Source organism: Aquarana catesbeiana, linkage group LG06 (genome assembly GCF_042186555.1).
Source record: "Aquarana catesbeiana isolate 2022-GZ linkage group LG06, ASM4218655v1, whole genome shotgun sequence".
Classification (NCBI taxonomy): Eukaryota; Metazoa; Chordata; class Amphibia; order Anura; family Ranidae; genus Aquarana; species Aquarana catesbeiana.
The window spans coordinates 90412129-90425722 of NC_133329.1; the positions used below are offsets into that span (position 1 = coordinate 90412129).

Below are 13594 nucleotides of genomic sequence, written 5' to 3' on the forward strand. Positions count from 1 at the left end.
CACGCTCGGAAAATCCGACAACACACATTTGTCGGCGGAAAATTTTAAAGCCTGCCATCTAACTGACGGACTGCAAATGATGCACCGCTCCAGGTGGCGCTTCCAAGCTATCACTTCCCCCCACGTAGGGTGCCAGTTCAGTATGCAAGATACATGTGAGTAAAAAATGTCCGGATGGCCGCACTCCAAATAAATACCTTTTATTGAAAACATAATATACACAAACATTGGATACGAATCAGCTGATGCGTTTCACACACTATTACCAGTGCTTAATCATAGCCCATAATAGTGGTGTGAAACGCGTCAGCTGATTCGTATCCAATGTTTATATGTATTATGTTTTAATTAAAGGTATTTATTTGGAGTGCGGCATCCGGACATTTTTTGCTCACATGTACTGATGGACTGCACATCCCAGCCACGAGCAGCGGTTTTCATCCTTGGATAGCATCACCAGCATTAGAGCTTGGGTATTGTATCCAGTGAGCCAATACTTGTAACTGTTGCCTTTGCTGGACAGCTTGGCCTGCATGGGATTGTGCAGAGAAATAAAAAGGCATGTGACATAAAAAAAGGAATTAATATGCTGAAAACTATCATTTGAGCATTATCCAGAATATACTATAATGGTCCTTTAATGGATGCACACAGCATGAAGTGAACACAGTACGATGAGATCAGCCGGTGACTGTCCCCTTTAAGAACAGCTACACGCACAATTCAACAGCCATCATGCACTCAAAATGTGAACATAATGAACACCGCAGGGGTAATAAAATACAAAAACAACTTCAGCTTTATTGAGATGCTTGAAATTATGCATTCACGTTTGCTTTTCCACACCAATAAATAATATATACATTACGCCTCATTTCACAAGTGAAATTCTTTGTAATGGTTGCTGTATATACAGACATTCAGATCAATAGTTTCCTGTTTACTCAATACCAGACAATAAAAGTGCCCCAGTGACATTACACAGTTTAACCTTTCCATTTTATGAGTTACTCGGATACAAAGCGCAACAGCTAACCACTTCACCACTTCGATGCCAGAGGGACAATAGCACTGTGGGGTGTTTTGTAATAATCCTGTTCTTAGTTGGACCAATACATTTTTTTAACCATCAATTCAAAATGATAAACTTTTATCTTTACACAAAATAATTATTTTTTCATACTAAGTTGTGTAGTTTTAAAAAATTCACATAGCTGTTCATCTATTGAAACTGCATGTAAAATCGTGCTGTGAGAATAGGGCAAAACAGAATGTTCTCAGACTATATGCTCTGCAATTCGAATGTCTGAATGCAGAAAATACCATGGTATGGCCACTAGATGGCGCTGGCTGCCATAGGAAATAAGTATGCCCCTCTATGCCACCTAGTGGTCCCAATGCAGTATTTTTTTTATTTTTTCTAGTTTCATTCTTCCAAGGAACAAAAGATGAAATCTGATTGGGCAATACTGGTAACAATGATACTAGTATTCCCTTGTTAATATGGGATATAGAGATGGTTCCCTGACACTCCAGCTCAGACATTAAGCTAAATAAATGGAAAATGGTTTCAAAAACAAGCCTGTACATTTCCAATAGTCAAAGACTTCACATTCTTGTATAAGCCCAACCATGGGGTGGTTCTCTTTAAGGCCCTACTCTAGTATTGTGTGTTTCCATAAAATTAGCATGCTACACAAATTAAGCTGAGGGTTAGCTGTGATAGTGACAACTCAAATTCTGTATCCTAGATCAGTGGGCCTCCAAACTTTCTAAACAGTGGGCCAGTTTACTATCCTTCAGACTTTAGAGGGTCCAGACTGTGGCCAGTAGGAGTAGAAAATGTTCTGACGTTGGTAACAAAGCCTCATCATTGGTGTCTGTGAGAGGAATAGTACCCCGTTATTGGTGTCAGTGGGAAGAATAGTGTCCCATTATTGGTGACAGTGGGAGGAATAGTGTCCCATCACTGGTGTCAGTGGGACTGGGAGGAATAGTGCCCTATTGTTTGTGTCAGTGGGAGAAATAGTGCCCTTCTGTTGGTGTCAGTGCCAGGAATTATACCCCATTGTTAATGTCAGTGGGAGGAATAGTGCTCCAAGGGCTGGATAAAGGCAAGCAAAGGGACACAGTTTGGAGACCATCGTCCTAGATCATACAAATCCCAACATTTCAAAAAGAAAAAAGTTACACCTGGCCCACGGAACCCAACACAAACCTTCCCCATAATTAAACTGTAGGGGTAACCCAATGTCCCTTATATAAAGGGTCTAAATTCATGCCTTAGGTAAAAAAAAAAAACATGATGATATTATTTACAAATGAAAGAATAGCTTTTAAAACATTTATGTAATTTAAAAAAAATATAAAAAAAGTGCTTATTTATAGGTCATATTAAACAGTGAGCCCTCTGGAAAAGTATTTAAAAAACTCTAATTTCTACAAGTCTAGCCACATTTCTCAAATTTTTTAAACTAGAGGAGTTTTGGAAACTGTTTTTTAGGTCTTGGGGAACCCCTGCTAAAACCAATTCATTGGGGGTCAGTGGGGAAAATGCACTTTATATTGGTGGCCAGTGGGAAGAATTCCCCCCTCCTACAATGGTTGTCAGAATGTCACCCTTACAGGCAGCTTAAAAGATCATTGGTACTATTGGTAGCATTGAGCCTGGAACTATGCAGACACCATTAAGGAAAGGTCAAGTTTGAGGGATCTCCAGCAGTCTCAGGAGGAACCCTAGAGTTCCAGAGAACCCTTGTTGAGAATGACTGGTCCAACCCTAGAGTATTGTAAACTGTGGGTCACAGTTTAAGGAACCTCCAGTAGCTTCTGGAGAAAGCCTAGAGTTCCAGAGAACCCTTGTTGAGAATGACTGGTCCAACCCTAGAATGTTTTAAACCACGGATCACAGTTTAAGGGACCTCCAGCAGCCTCTGGAGGTAATCCAGACTTCCAGAGAACCCTAGTTGAGAATGACTGGTCCAACCCTAGAGTATTATAAACTGTGGGTCCCAGTTTAAGGAACCTCCAGCAGCTTCTGGAAAAAGCCTAGAGTTCCAGAGAACCCTTGTTGAGAATGACTGGTCCAACCCCAGAATGTTTTAAACCACGGATCACAGTTTAAGGGACCTCCAGCAGCCTCTGGAGGTAATCCAGACTTCCAGAGAACCCTAGTTGAGAATGTCTGGTCCAACCCTAGAATGTTTTAAACTGTATATCACAGTTTAAGGGACCTCCAGCAGCCTCTAGAGGTATCCTAGAGTTCCAGGGAACCGTCGTTGTGAACGACTGGTCCAACCCTAGAATATTTTAAACCGTGGCTCACAATTTAAGGCATCTCCGGAGTTCCAGAGACCTCTCATTGAGAATGACTGGTCCCACCCTAGAATGTTTTAAACCCCAAATCCTGCATACTGCATGTAAGCAAAAGCAAACATAAGATTTTCTCTTCCATTCAGGAATCTGGTTGGCTGCAGTGGGCAACACCAACAGCTCTGCTTTTGAACACTTTCATAGTCAATGCATTCACCCTACCATGAACTGCAGCCTTCTCGCTTCAGGCTACATCCTTTTGTTCTGCTAAAAAAAAAAAAAAAAAAAAAAATCTACTATTGGCTGCCACTAGGGGGAGCTATCAGAAGACAGGGGGCAGGCTGGGCTCAAAAAAGACCAGTGGTGGAAAATGGAGATGCATTGATCTCTTTAAGTAAAGTACACATTTTTTTTACTTGAGCAACCTTATGCCCGCTAAGGGATGTGCACTGATGCGCCAGTAATCCCTTAAATTGGGCATTGGCTTTTCACGGTTTAGTTGTCAGGGGTAGGCTTTTTCTGCAAGAGGTCATAAACAGAATTCAGATTATGTTCCTGACTTGAGAAGACGTTTGGTATATTTCTATAACCTGAGGCTTCCTTTTCTTAATTTACTGTCACATCATGCTGAGAAAAGGACCAAAGGCCATACAATTGGTTTTTAGAAACATCTTTTTGAATTTGCTTACTTGGACACACTCCATTTCTGCAGATATAGCTTAACCTGCACATCAAGAAGTCCAGGGCTCTCTTAAACTGTATAATTTTCTGGGGTCATTTGCAAATAAGTAAATCCATAAAACTTTCCAGTGCGTAATGCACAATGACCAAACTTTTTTTTTTTTTTTTAGAAAACTGAGACCTCTAGTGGCTCAAAAAGAGACAGCACACACTTTTTTTTTTGCTCTTGGGCTTTTTAAACATAGGAGCGTTCCTGAGATAAAACAGTGGTCTGAGAAACACAAATTCTTTTTAACCCATGTGTTCCTAAACCACATAGATATTCAATAAGGCAAAGAAAAAATGTGCAGTAGGCTATGGCAATACATGAGAGGTCATCATTAGCCAACTGCTTTTAGAAAACTTAAAGGGTAAGTTCACCTTTTCACGGAAAATCAAAAAGGTGAACTACAAATATCCTGACCACCCCTCTGGACCCCGCTGCACATAACAGACGTAATGCCCCAAGTGAATTGTACAGTGCAATACACAGCCCCATAGTGGGTATCCTTGCACTGGCCATCCCTCATTGGTCAGTGCAGCCATGTGACCGTGCTGATCAATGGGAAGTGCATCTGAATCATCTCCTTCCAGTAAGGTGTCCCAGAAGAAAGAAATGGCTGACCAATGAGCATTTGCCATTGCAAGCATTATAAGGAGCGCTACAACGGCAGCACTGGACATCACTGCCGCTATGTGCAGCGGGGTGGCCAAAATATTCGGGGTTAGTTCACATTTTCATTTTTCATAAAAAGTGAACATACCCTTTAAATGTGATTGGTTCTTGTGGACTATTTCAGCAAATCATGACCATCTCAAAAGACAAGACATAGGTTCTGTGCACAGCGTAAACAATAATATTAATACAGCTATTTATATAGCGCCAAAAAGTTAAGCAGCGCTTTAGATTCTGTACATTCACATCAGTCCCTGACCTCCACATAGTTTTTAAAACACACATAGTACAAAAAAAGTTCCTTCATTATCCGCAATACAAGAGTATAAAAATCCCAAGTTTTTATATGGAAAATACAGGACCAATAGAAAGCAAGTATATGTAATTGGAAAATATAGGCTTATATAGTTCCATAGCTGGTAAGGTTCAATAAAGACACCAGTCCATTCGGTATAACCTATGTGGGCGTGCACATGCATTTATGTCTCTACCACTTACCATACCCCTGTATATTGTGTTCCCTAAGATACCCATCTAAAAGTTTTTTAAATTATCCACAATTGCTGCTGACACCACCGATTTGTGGAAGGGAGTTCCACACCCTTATCATTGTAACTGTAAAGAACCCCTTACACAGTTTACATGTCAATCTAAATTCATCATTCTATGCTCCTTCTCTTGTGATCTCCATTATCTTACACAGTCATCTGAAAACGTTAAAAATTCCAGCAGTTAATATTTTCGTTGACCAGTTAAAAAATGTAACTTTTTCTAAAATAACAGGTTTATATGGAAGCTATGATAACAAAGAAAACTCTTTTTTCAAGCAGTGAAAACCTACCTATATTACTAAAGAGGAGCTGCCTTATGGTAAAGAATGTGACTTTATAGGGGGTCTATTTATATAACATTTAGAAAAATTTGTTGCAAGCTGAACAACATTTTACCATATATTTTCTAATAGTTTAATTCCTGCATCATCAGCTCTAACTAGGGGCCAAACTGCCGTATAGTTATCTGAAATTCCTCAATGAGAAAATATACCATACTTTGTCCACTAGATGGAGCTGATGATACAGGAGTTATGTTACCCCAACATTGCATATAGCTGAAATGTGCCTGCAGTACCATGTACTTGCATTAAAAAGTTTTCTGTACGCTTTGTATTACTTCCTTTGTGTGAAATACTTGGTGACCCTGGCAGTGCTCCTGCTCTCCTATTTCAAACTGACCACATAAGGCATGAGAGCACATGCATCGCACTGTGGTCAGTTTGGAAAAACAGCCTGCCATAATTGCTGAAACTAAAAATAGAGTCAATCAAGCAATGATCCATGCCAAAACAGAGGCTATAACTCAAGATAAAATATCCAGCTTTGAGGATATAAGGAATCCCTTGGTGACTCACTTTTTGCCTTCTAATTTTGATGCTTCCCTACTAAGACCTTTCTCTGCATTCATGATATTTGTTTATTACCATGTACTACCCCGGGGACCCCTACTACCTCTCATTTCTTTCTTCCCTATCTATTTTTTTTTCCTACCTGAGATTACTTTTTCTTTTATCTTTTTTCTCTCTTCTACTTTTCCCCCCTATTCTCTATCTCCTCTTTCAATTTACTCTTTATATAGTTCTGGTAGCAGAACTTTTATGTTCTTGGTTATCATTATACCAATTGTACATAGTTCCAATATGTAGTTTTTAGATTCTATAAAAAAAATTTCTTTTTTTTTATGTAAAAATTATACTCTTGATAATAATTAAGACCTTTTTTTTTATTTTATCTGAGGTCATCTTATATTAACCTGGTCTAAGTTGGTTTTATCCTCTCTTATACAATGTATGACACAATCTTTTGAGTAGTTAGATCCATGCTAAAATTGTTTTAGTTAAAGTGGAGTTCCACCCACTTTTACAACTCTTCAGTATCCCTCACTAAACTGTTCACTGTAAACGAATTGGATATTTTTTTATTTCTTTTCTCAGAACTTACTGTATATCTGCTTTATTCATTTTTCACTTCCTCCTCCTTGGCCGCGGCCCATTGCATCATTTCCTGTTTGCAATGCCTTCTGGGAAGGGGCGGCAACTTCCTCTGACACTGCCATTGCTATGGAAACCTGACCTGAAACCTATTACACTGCTTGTGCTGCACTGAGCATGTGCGAAATCTACAAGGATGAGATCCAGGAAGAAATACAGTCTGGCTTCAGATGCCCAGACTTAAGATGGCTACGGCCTGCTGTAAGTTTATAAAATAACAAACTACTGCTATAAACTAACAAAACAGACCTTAGTTTACAGACTAACTTTACTAGAATACATTAGGCTTGTGTATTATAGGGGTATTTTTATTTAAAAAGTATAATTTCGGCCGGAACACCACTTTAAACTACTTTTAGTTTATGTTGGAACTACATGTAATCTTTTCTTTTGCTGCTACCATATTTACTTATGTATACTAATTGTGAAAATTGAATAAATAAATTTAACAAGGAAAAACAGCCTGTCTGCCCTCCAATGATCAGACTTCTGCTGACACCCCCCCCTCGCACAGCCATTCACAGGGAAGATCACTGTACTGCTGTCTCTCCACCTCAAGCTCTCTAAGCACCTTATGCAGCTGAGAACAGAGATTATGTGATCAAAAAAAGAAAAAAAAGAAAGAAAAAAAAAGGTATTTATAAATATATATATAAAAAATTTAGATAGATAGATAGATAGATAGATAGATAGATAGATAGATAGATAGATAGATAGATAGATAGATAGATAGATAGATAGATAGATAAAGGGAATCTATCTATATATATCAGTATAAATACATTTTTGAAATAAATAATAAATGCAATACATGTTAGTGCATTGACCCCACTGTATATACACACACACACATACTCACATACACAGTGTATATATATATATATATATATATATATATATATATATATATTTTTTTTTTTTTTTTTTTTTTTACACAATGGGGTCAATGCACTTTTTTGCATGCGATATTAGTATTACAATACCTATTTATATAAATGATCACATATTATAATTTAAGAGCCAATTCATTAATAAAGAATGCGTGTCTAAAGTCAATTCACAAAAAAATAAAAAATCATTATTTATCTCATGGCACAGGCCTTCAATATTTTAGGAATGTAGAAGATAACAATCAGGGGAACTCTACACTGGCCAGTTAGTGAAAAGAAAACAATGAGAGAATGCAATTTTGTTAGCTCAGGAATGTAAATAATTTGTAACATTGCACCACAGGAAGATCATTCTGTGAATGAAGACAAACTAAGAATACATTCATAGTTTCACAACTCTAATGCCCCGTACACACAATAGGATTTTCTGACGGAAAATGTTCGATGGGAGCTGGTTGTCGGAAATTCCGACCGTATGTAGGCTCCATCGGACATTTCCATCGGAATTTCCATCACACAAAATTTGAGAGCTGGTTCTCAAATTTTCCGACAACAAAATCTGTTGTCGTAAATTCTGATCGTGTGTACACAATTCCGACGCACAAAGTTCCACGCATGCTCGGAATCAAGCAGAAGAGCCACACTGGCTATTGAACTTCATTTTTCTCTGGGTTGTACATCATCTGGGTTCTTGACGTTCGGAATTTCTGATTCAAGATTTGTGTGACCGTGTGTATGCAAGACAAGTTTGAGCCAACATCCGAAAAAAAAATGGATTTTGTTGTCGGAAAATCCTATCGTGTGTACAGGGCATTAGAGCTCTTTTGTGAAGACATTTGTTGGACGAATGTCACACGCATTATTGCTGGCTTAAATAATTTTCCCCTGTATTTTCTGTAATAGATTTATTCCTATGATCATCAGTTGCTTCTAGTAGCCAAAATGTGGTATAGTTTTCTGAAGTTCCTAAATGAGAAAATATACCAAATTTTGGCCACTAGATGGCACTGACGATCAGAGGAATTCATCTATTACTGGCTACGTGATAAGCACTTCCTCTAGTCTAGCAGCACTAGGGTCATTGGTTCAAATCCCAATCATGGCAATACTTGCCTGGAGTCTGCATGTTCTCCCTGTGCCTGCATGGGTTTTCTCTGGTTTCATCCCACACTTCAAATACAAGCTGGGAGGTTAATTGGCTCCTGTCTAAGTTGGCCCTAGTATGTGTAAGCTCAATGAGACCAGGGATTTGTTGTGAATAAATATTATATGTGTAAAGCGCTGCGTAATTGACAGCGCTTTATAAGTACCTGTAATAAAATAAATAAATATAAATATTACGGAAAATATGGGAAACATTTGTCCAGCCTGCAGGAATATGGGTGACATTCACACAAGACCCTTTAGTGTCTCTTTATTGATCTCACTCTGGTGCAGCCTGTGCAAAAAATGAGAAATAACAACAAAAATTGTATGAAATTAAGTGCTAAATATTGCAAAATAGAAAAATGCATCTCATGTGTTAAAAAGGCATGTTTTTTTTTTTAATCTACTGAGATAAATACATATGAGATATTTTAGTAAGTAAAAATGAATGTAGTATTTAACTCTTAGTGACTTGACTCCACAGTATCTCTTTTCGGACTTAGATAGCTCTAAGGAGGATGGCCTGCCACTTGCAAGAGGCACATGGTGGTCCACTTGGGGAAGTGGAGCTATAAACATGAGAGACAAAATATGACCCCGGAGGCTACAGGAGGATTAGCGATCTGATACAACTAATCCATGCAATGCATGATTTATTACCCTTGTGTATGTAACTACATTTTGTATTTTTTTCACAATAAAATTGTCCATTAAGGCTTTGCAATGCCAGTGCGCTCTCTTGTACTGTTTTGAAGGTTCACGAACTATCCAAAAAATAGGAAAACAAGGCTACAATGAGCTTAGAATCACTAAAATATTTAAAATTGATGTAAAAATAATTTGACATTGTATTTTTTATTTAATTTTTTAATCCAAAGGAAAAAATATATAAAAATTAAATTATACATATTTCAGTGGCTTTTTTTTGGTAATGGTGTACCCTGGAGAAAGCTCATTTGAAGATAGTGTAATGACAGCTTACAATATTTCACTACATAACATTCTTCATTGTGCATTACCTGTCCCTCTGGCATGAATAGTGATTTAGGACCCAACACGATTTAGACATACGTAGCACACACATTAGTATGGAAATGCAAAGTGTATTTACATCCCCATGCAGCATCCACTGCACAGATGTTTAAATCTGACCATGAGCCAGATACTTTGTGTTTCAGTGGTAATTGCCCTCAGAAATAGCTAGATGTGAATCGACTGTCAAGTGGTTCTCAATGAACCTCTGTGGGCACATTGTTCTGGGATGGGAGTGGGGGGGATGGTTGGATAATGCATAGAACATGAGAGATGAACGTCGTTATCGGCTGATGGAACCAGAAGTTACATTTTTATAAATACAATATAATCCTTCAAAGGCTGCTGAGCTCATCCAGTTTTAAGCAGACCTCATCAAGAATCCAATGCCCAATCCATAAATAGGTGAACGGATTTGCCTCAAATTCTCTGTGGCTGTTACACACCAAAAGAAGGATAACATTCAGACCTTGCTGGTTTGCATATGCCCATTGAACTCTGAGTTACGAGATGTAAGCATGGTCTCCTGTATTCGACTGCTCTTTTCTTGCCGGTTCTCTGTTTGGTCTGCATCCTTAATGCCATTGCTCTTGCGAAGGCAGAGGACCTTCTGAAAGCTCTGCTTGAAATTGTCCGAAAGAAAACCATAGAGGATTGGGTTGGCGCAGCTGTTGGCGTAGGACAACACGACCACAAAGAAATACACCCCAACATACGCTGGCTCCTCCGGCACTATAAAAGTTAAGTTGACGATGTTGAGGATGTAAAATGGAAGCCAGCAGAAGACAAACACAGCCACAATTATGACCACCATTCTTGTTACTTTGCGCTCTGATCTTCTACGCCTGGTGGAGCCTACGCGAAGTCCAGTAGACTTCACCTTAATGACAATTAGAAGATAGCAAAGGCAAATCACCAGCAGAGGTCCAAAAAAGCCCAGCACTGATGTGTAGATAATAAATGCAGTAGACCAAATGTTTACTGGTTCTGGCCAGTTTATGTTGCAGGTGTTCAAATATTGCTGGACATCCGAGAAGATGATGACTGGTAGGACCACTAAAAAGGAAACAGTCCAAACAGTGACACTAATGAGTTTCGCCACTCGTGGTCTCCTCCATTTGGTAGACCTAATGGGGTGAACCACAGCCAAGTAACGGTCAATGCTCATGACGGTTAGGCAAAAGATGCTGGTGAATTGGTTTATACCGTCCACAGTCATCACCAGTCTGCAGAGGAAAGTACCAAAGGGCCAGTAGGAGATGGCATTTTGTGTTGCAAGAAAAGGCAGTCCCAACATAAATAGGACATCAGCCACTGCCAGGTTCAAGATGTAGATGTTGGTCACAGTCTTCATCTTGGCATAACGGAGGACAACGTAAATGACTAAGGTGTTACCACTGAGCCCAATGGCACAAACAAGCAAATAAATAATCGAGATAAGGACAGAGCTCATCCGTGAAACTGAAGGCTCCACCAGTGTTGCATTATCAGTGAAATTTCGATATGAAGTTAGATTGGGCTCCTGTGTCCCAGGCTCCAGGACAGAAGCAATTGGAAGAGAAATAGGGTCCATTTTCATGCTGTAACTAGCGTTTCTCAGGACAGGAAAATGATTACATCCACTGACGTTTGTTGCTCTGAAAGACATAAACACAAGTAGTTAGTACTAAAGTCATCCACTGCTAGTACACTACTAAAGGAAAGGTTAAAACATGTCAAATTAAAGCGGAACAAAACCCATCGATTTAACAGTAAAAAAAAAAATAGTTCAATTCCCAGAACATGGTGAGAATAAAAACATTAGTTGTGCTCTTAACCAAACTGTCAAACCATCAAATGGCTGGTGTCATAACTGATCACATGTGCAGCATCATGGCAGTTGAAGATCAAACAGAGGCCAAGATGGCAGCTTCCTTGGCTGAAACCAATAGGAGAGTTTAGTTCCACTTTAATAGATAATGCAAATCAAATAGGTGGACAGGTAATCTTGTTGGCCCAGTCAAAGTGTTAAAAATAAAATAAACGTGAAACAATAAAAAATGTTTCCGCACTAAACATAGATATTGAATAAACAAGTGTCCATAAAGTGTAAACAACTAGTGCTGATCTAAATAGTGCAGGTGAATTCCTTGATAAACATTCAATAGCAGCGAGTGTAATTGATGTGCGTTTTAATCACCCAAGTGCACCTCCACCAATATTCAAAGTTTACGCCATAGCAGGGCCAGAAATCCAGTATAAAACTGAGGGGTCCATGTTCTACACCACTCAAATATATACTGTCCAAAAATTGGCCTATTTTTGGACAGTATATATTAGCAAGGTGTAGGACACGGAGTCCATGTCTGTGAGGTACCACGCACGCCAACCCTGTATACTGGTCGATCAACTTCTAGTATGTCTTGGATCTATTAATGCTCATTTTGTACCGGATTTCTGCCCTACTATGGAGTAAATTTTGCCATCAGCCATGACAGTATCACCACCTGCAATATAATAGAGGAAGTTGATTGGGTCTTCCATACGTGCATATCAGCATACCACGCCCGTCTAGACTCTTATAATTTGGAGTCCAGACCTCTGGTAAGGAGGTGCACTTGGGTGATCAAAACGCACATCAATTACACTCACTGTTATTGGATGTTTATCAATGAATTCACCTTCACTATTTAGAACAGTACTAGGTGTTCACACTTTATGGACACTTGTTTATTTAATATCTATGTTTAGTGCGGCAACATTTTTATTGTTTCACGTTGATTATGATTGGTCCTGTTGTGTTGTTGCCAGCAATTTGCACTTTTATCTGTCTGTAAACCACAATATTTATTTATTTATTTTTTTAAATAAAATAAGAACAAAGTTAAAATATTTATACAAATATGACATATTGCAAATAATACTATGCAGCCTTTTATTCAGCCAGTAGATGGAGCATTAGTCTCCTTTTCACATATTTGGCTATTTCAGTTTCAGCTTTGCATAAAAGCTGTTATTAATAGAACTCAAATGAGTCATGAGAGCAATGACTCCTCCTTTAGCAGACATCTTAGTCCCAGATTTCAATCAGACAAAAAGATGAAAAGCCAGGTGATCTGCTTTGCCCTCTCTTCAGGTGACCCAAAGTGCTCTGGGTAGCCTTTGCCATGTAATAAATATTTAAATAGATAGTGAATAAGAAGATACATAATAACAGGTTTAATATGCCATCTTTAGTTGCTTGTTAGGTTAAACATAGATGTTTTTTTCTGAATAACAATGTACCACCCTGCTTTTTTATTTGTCCATGATTTCTGTGTTATGGACAAAGTTCTCCATTAAAATCACAAATCTTGCACTACATTGCAACTGCTGCCTAGTAAGAGTGACTTTAATTTCAGAAAAATGGCACCAAGCTAAGAATGTCTGATTAGCTCATATTTATTTCACTGGCATCCACTGCACAATGCACTTGACGCCTGATTTTACTCCAGCTTGGCTCAATATCCCATACAAGCAATTATGGCAAATAAATTCATACATGATCCTAGCGGGTTATATTGTTACGAGCGACATCTTGGAAAGAGGACATGCTAGAAAACATAATTGCACCAATAGACTTTGATTTGTCAAGGGCACCTTGGGAGGCTCCTGTCCCGCGCCTTCAGCGAGCAAATTTCCCAATTTGTATGCGTGGTTTATTGCATAAGCCAACACCTGACTACTGAACTCTCTATGGAGAGAATAATAGCATGTGTCGTGTCTTGTATCAACTGTAAAAATGATTAGACAACT

At 38.6% G+C, this 13594-nt stretch overlaps 1 protein-coding gene across 1 annotated transcript in view; it reads right to left on the reverse strand.

The window, feature by feature from the left end:
* Nucleotides 1-781: 781 nt before the first annotated feature.
* Nucleotides 782-13594, reverse strand: part of LOC141148728 (somatostatin receptor type 5-like) — a 66994-nt gene continuing 54181 nt past the window's right edge. The window contains exon 2 of the mRNA XM_073636422.1: nucleotides 782-11457. Within this exon, the coding sequence (XP_073492523.1) occupies nucleotides 10284-11399 (1116 nt within the window). The 5' untranslated portion in view covers nucleotides 11400-11457 and the 3' untranslated portion in view covers nucleotides 782-10283. The remainder of the gene's footprint in view (nucleotides 11458-13594) is intronic.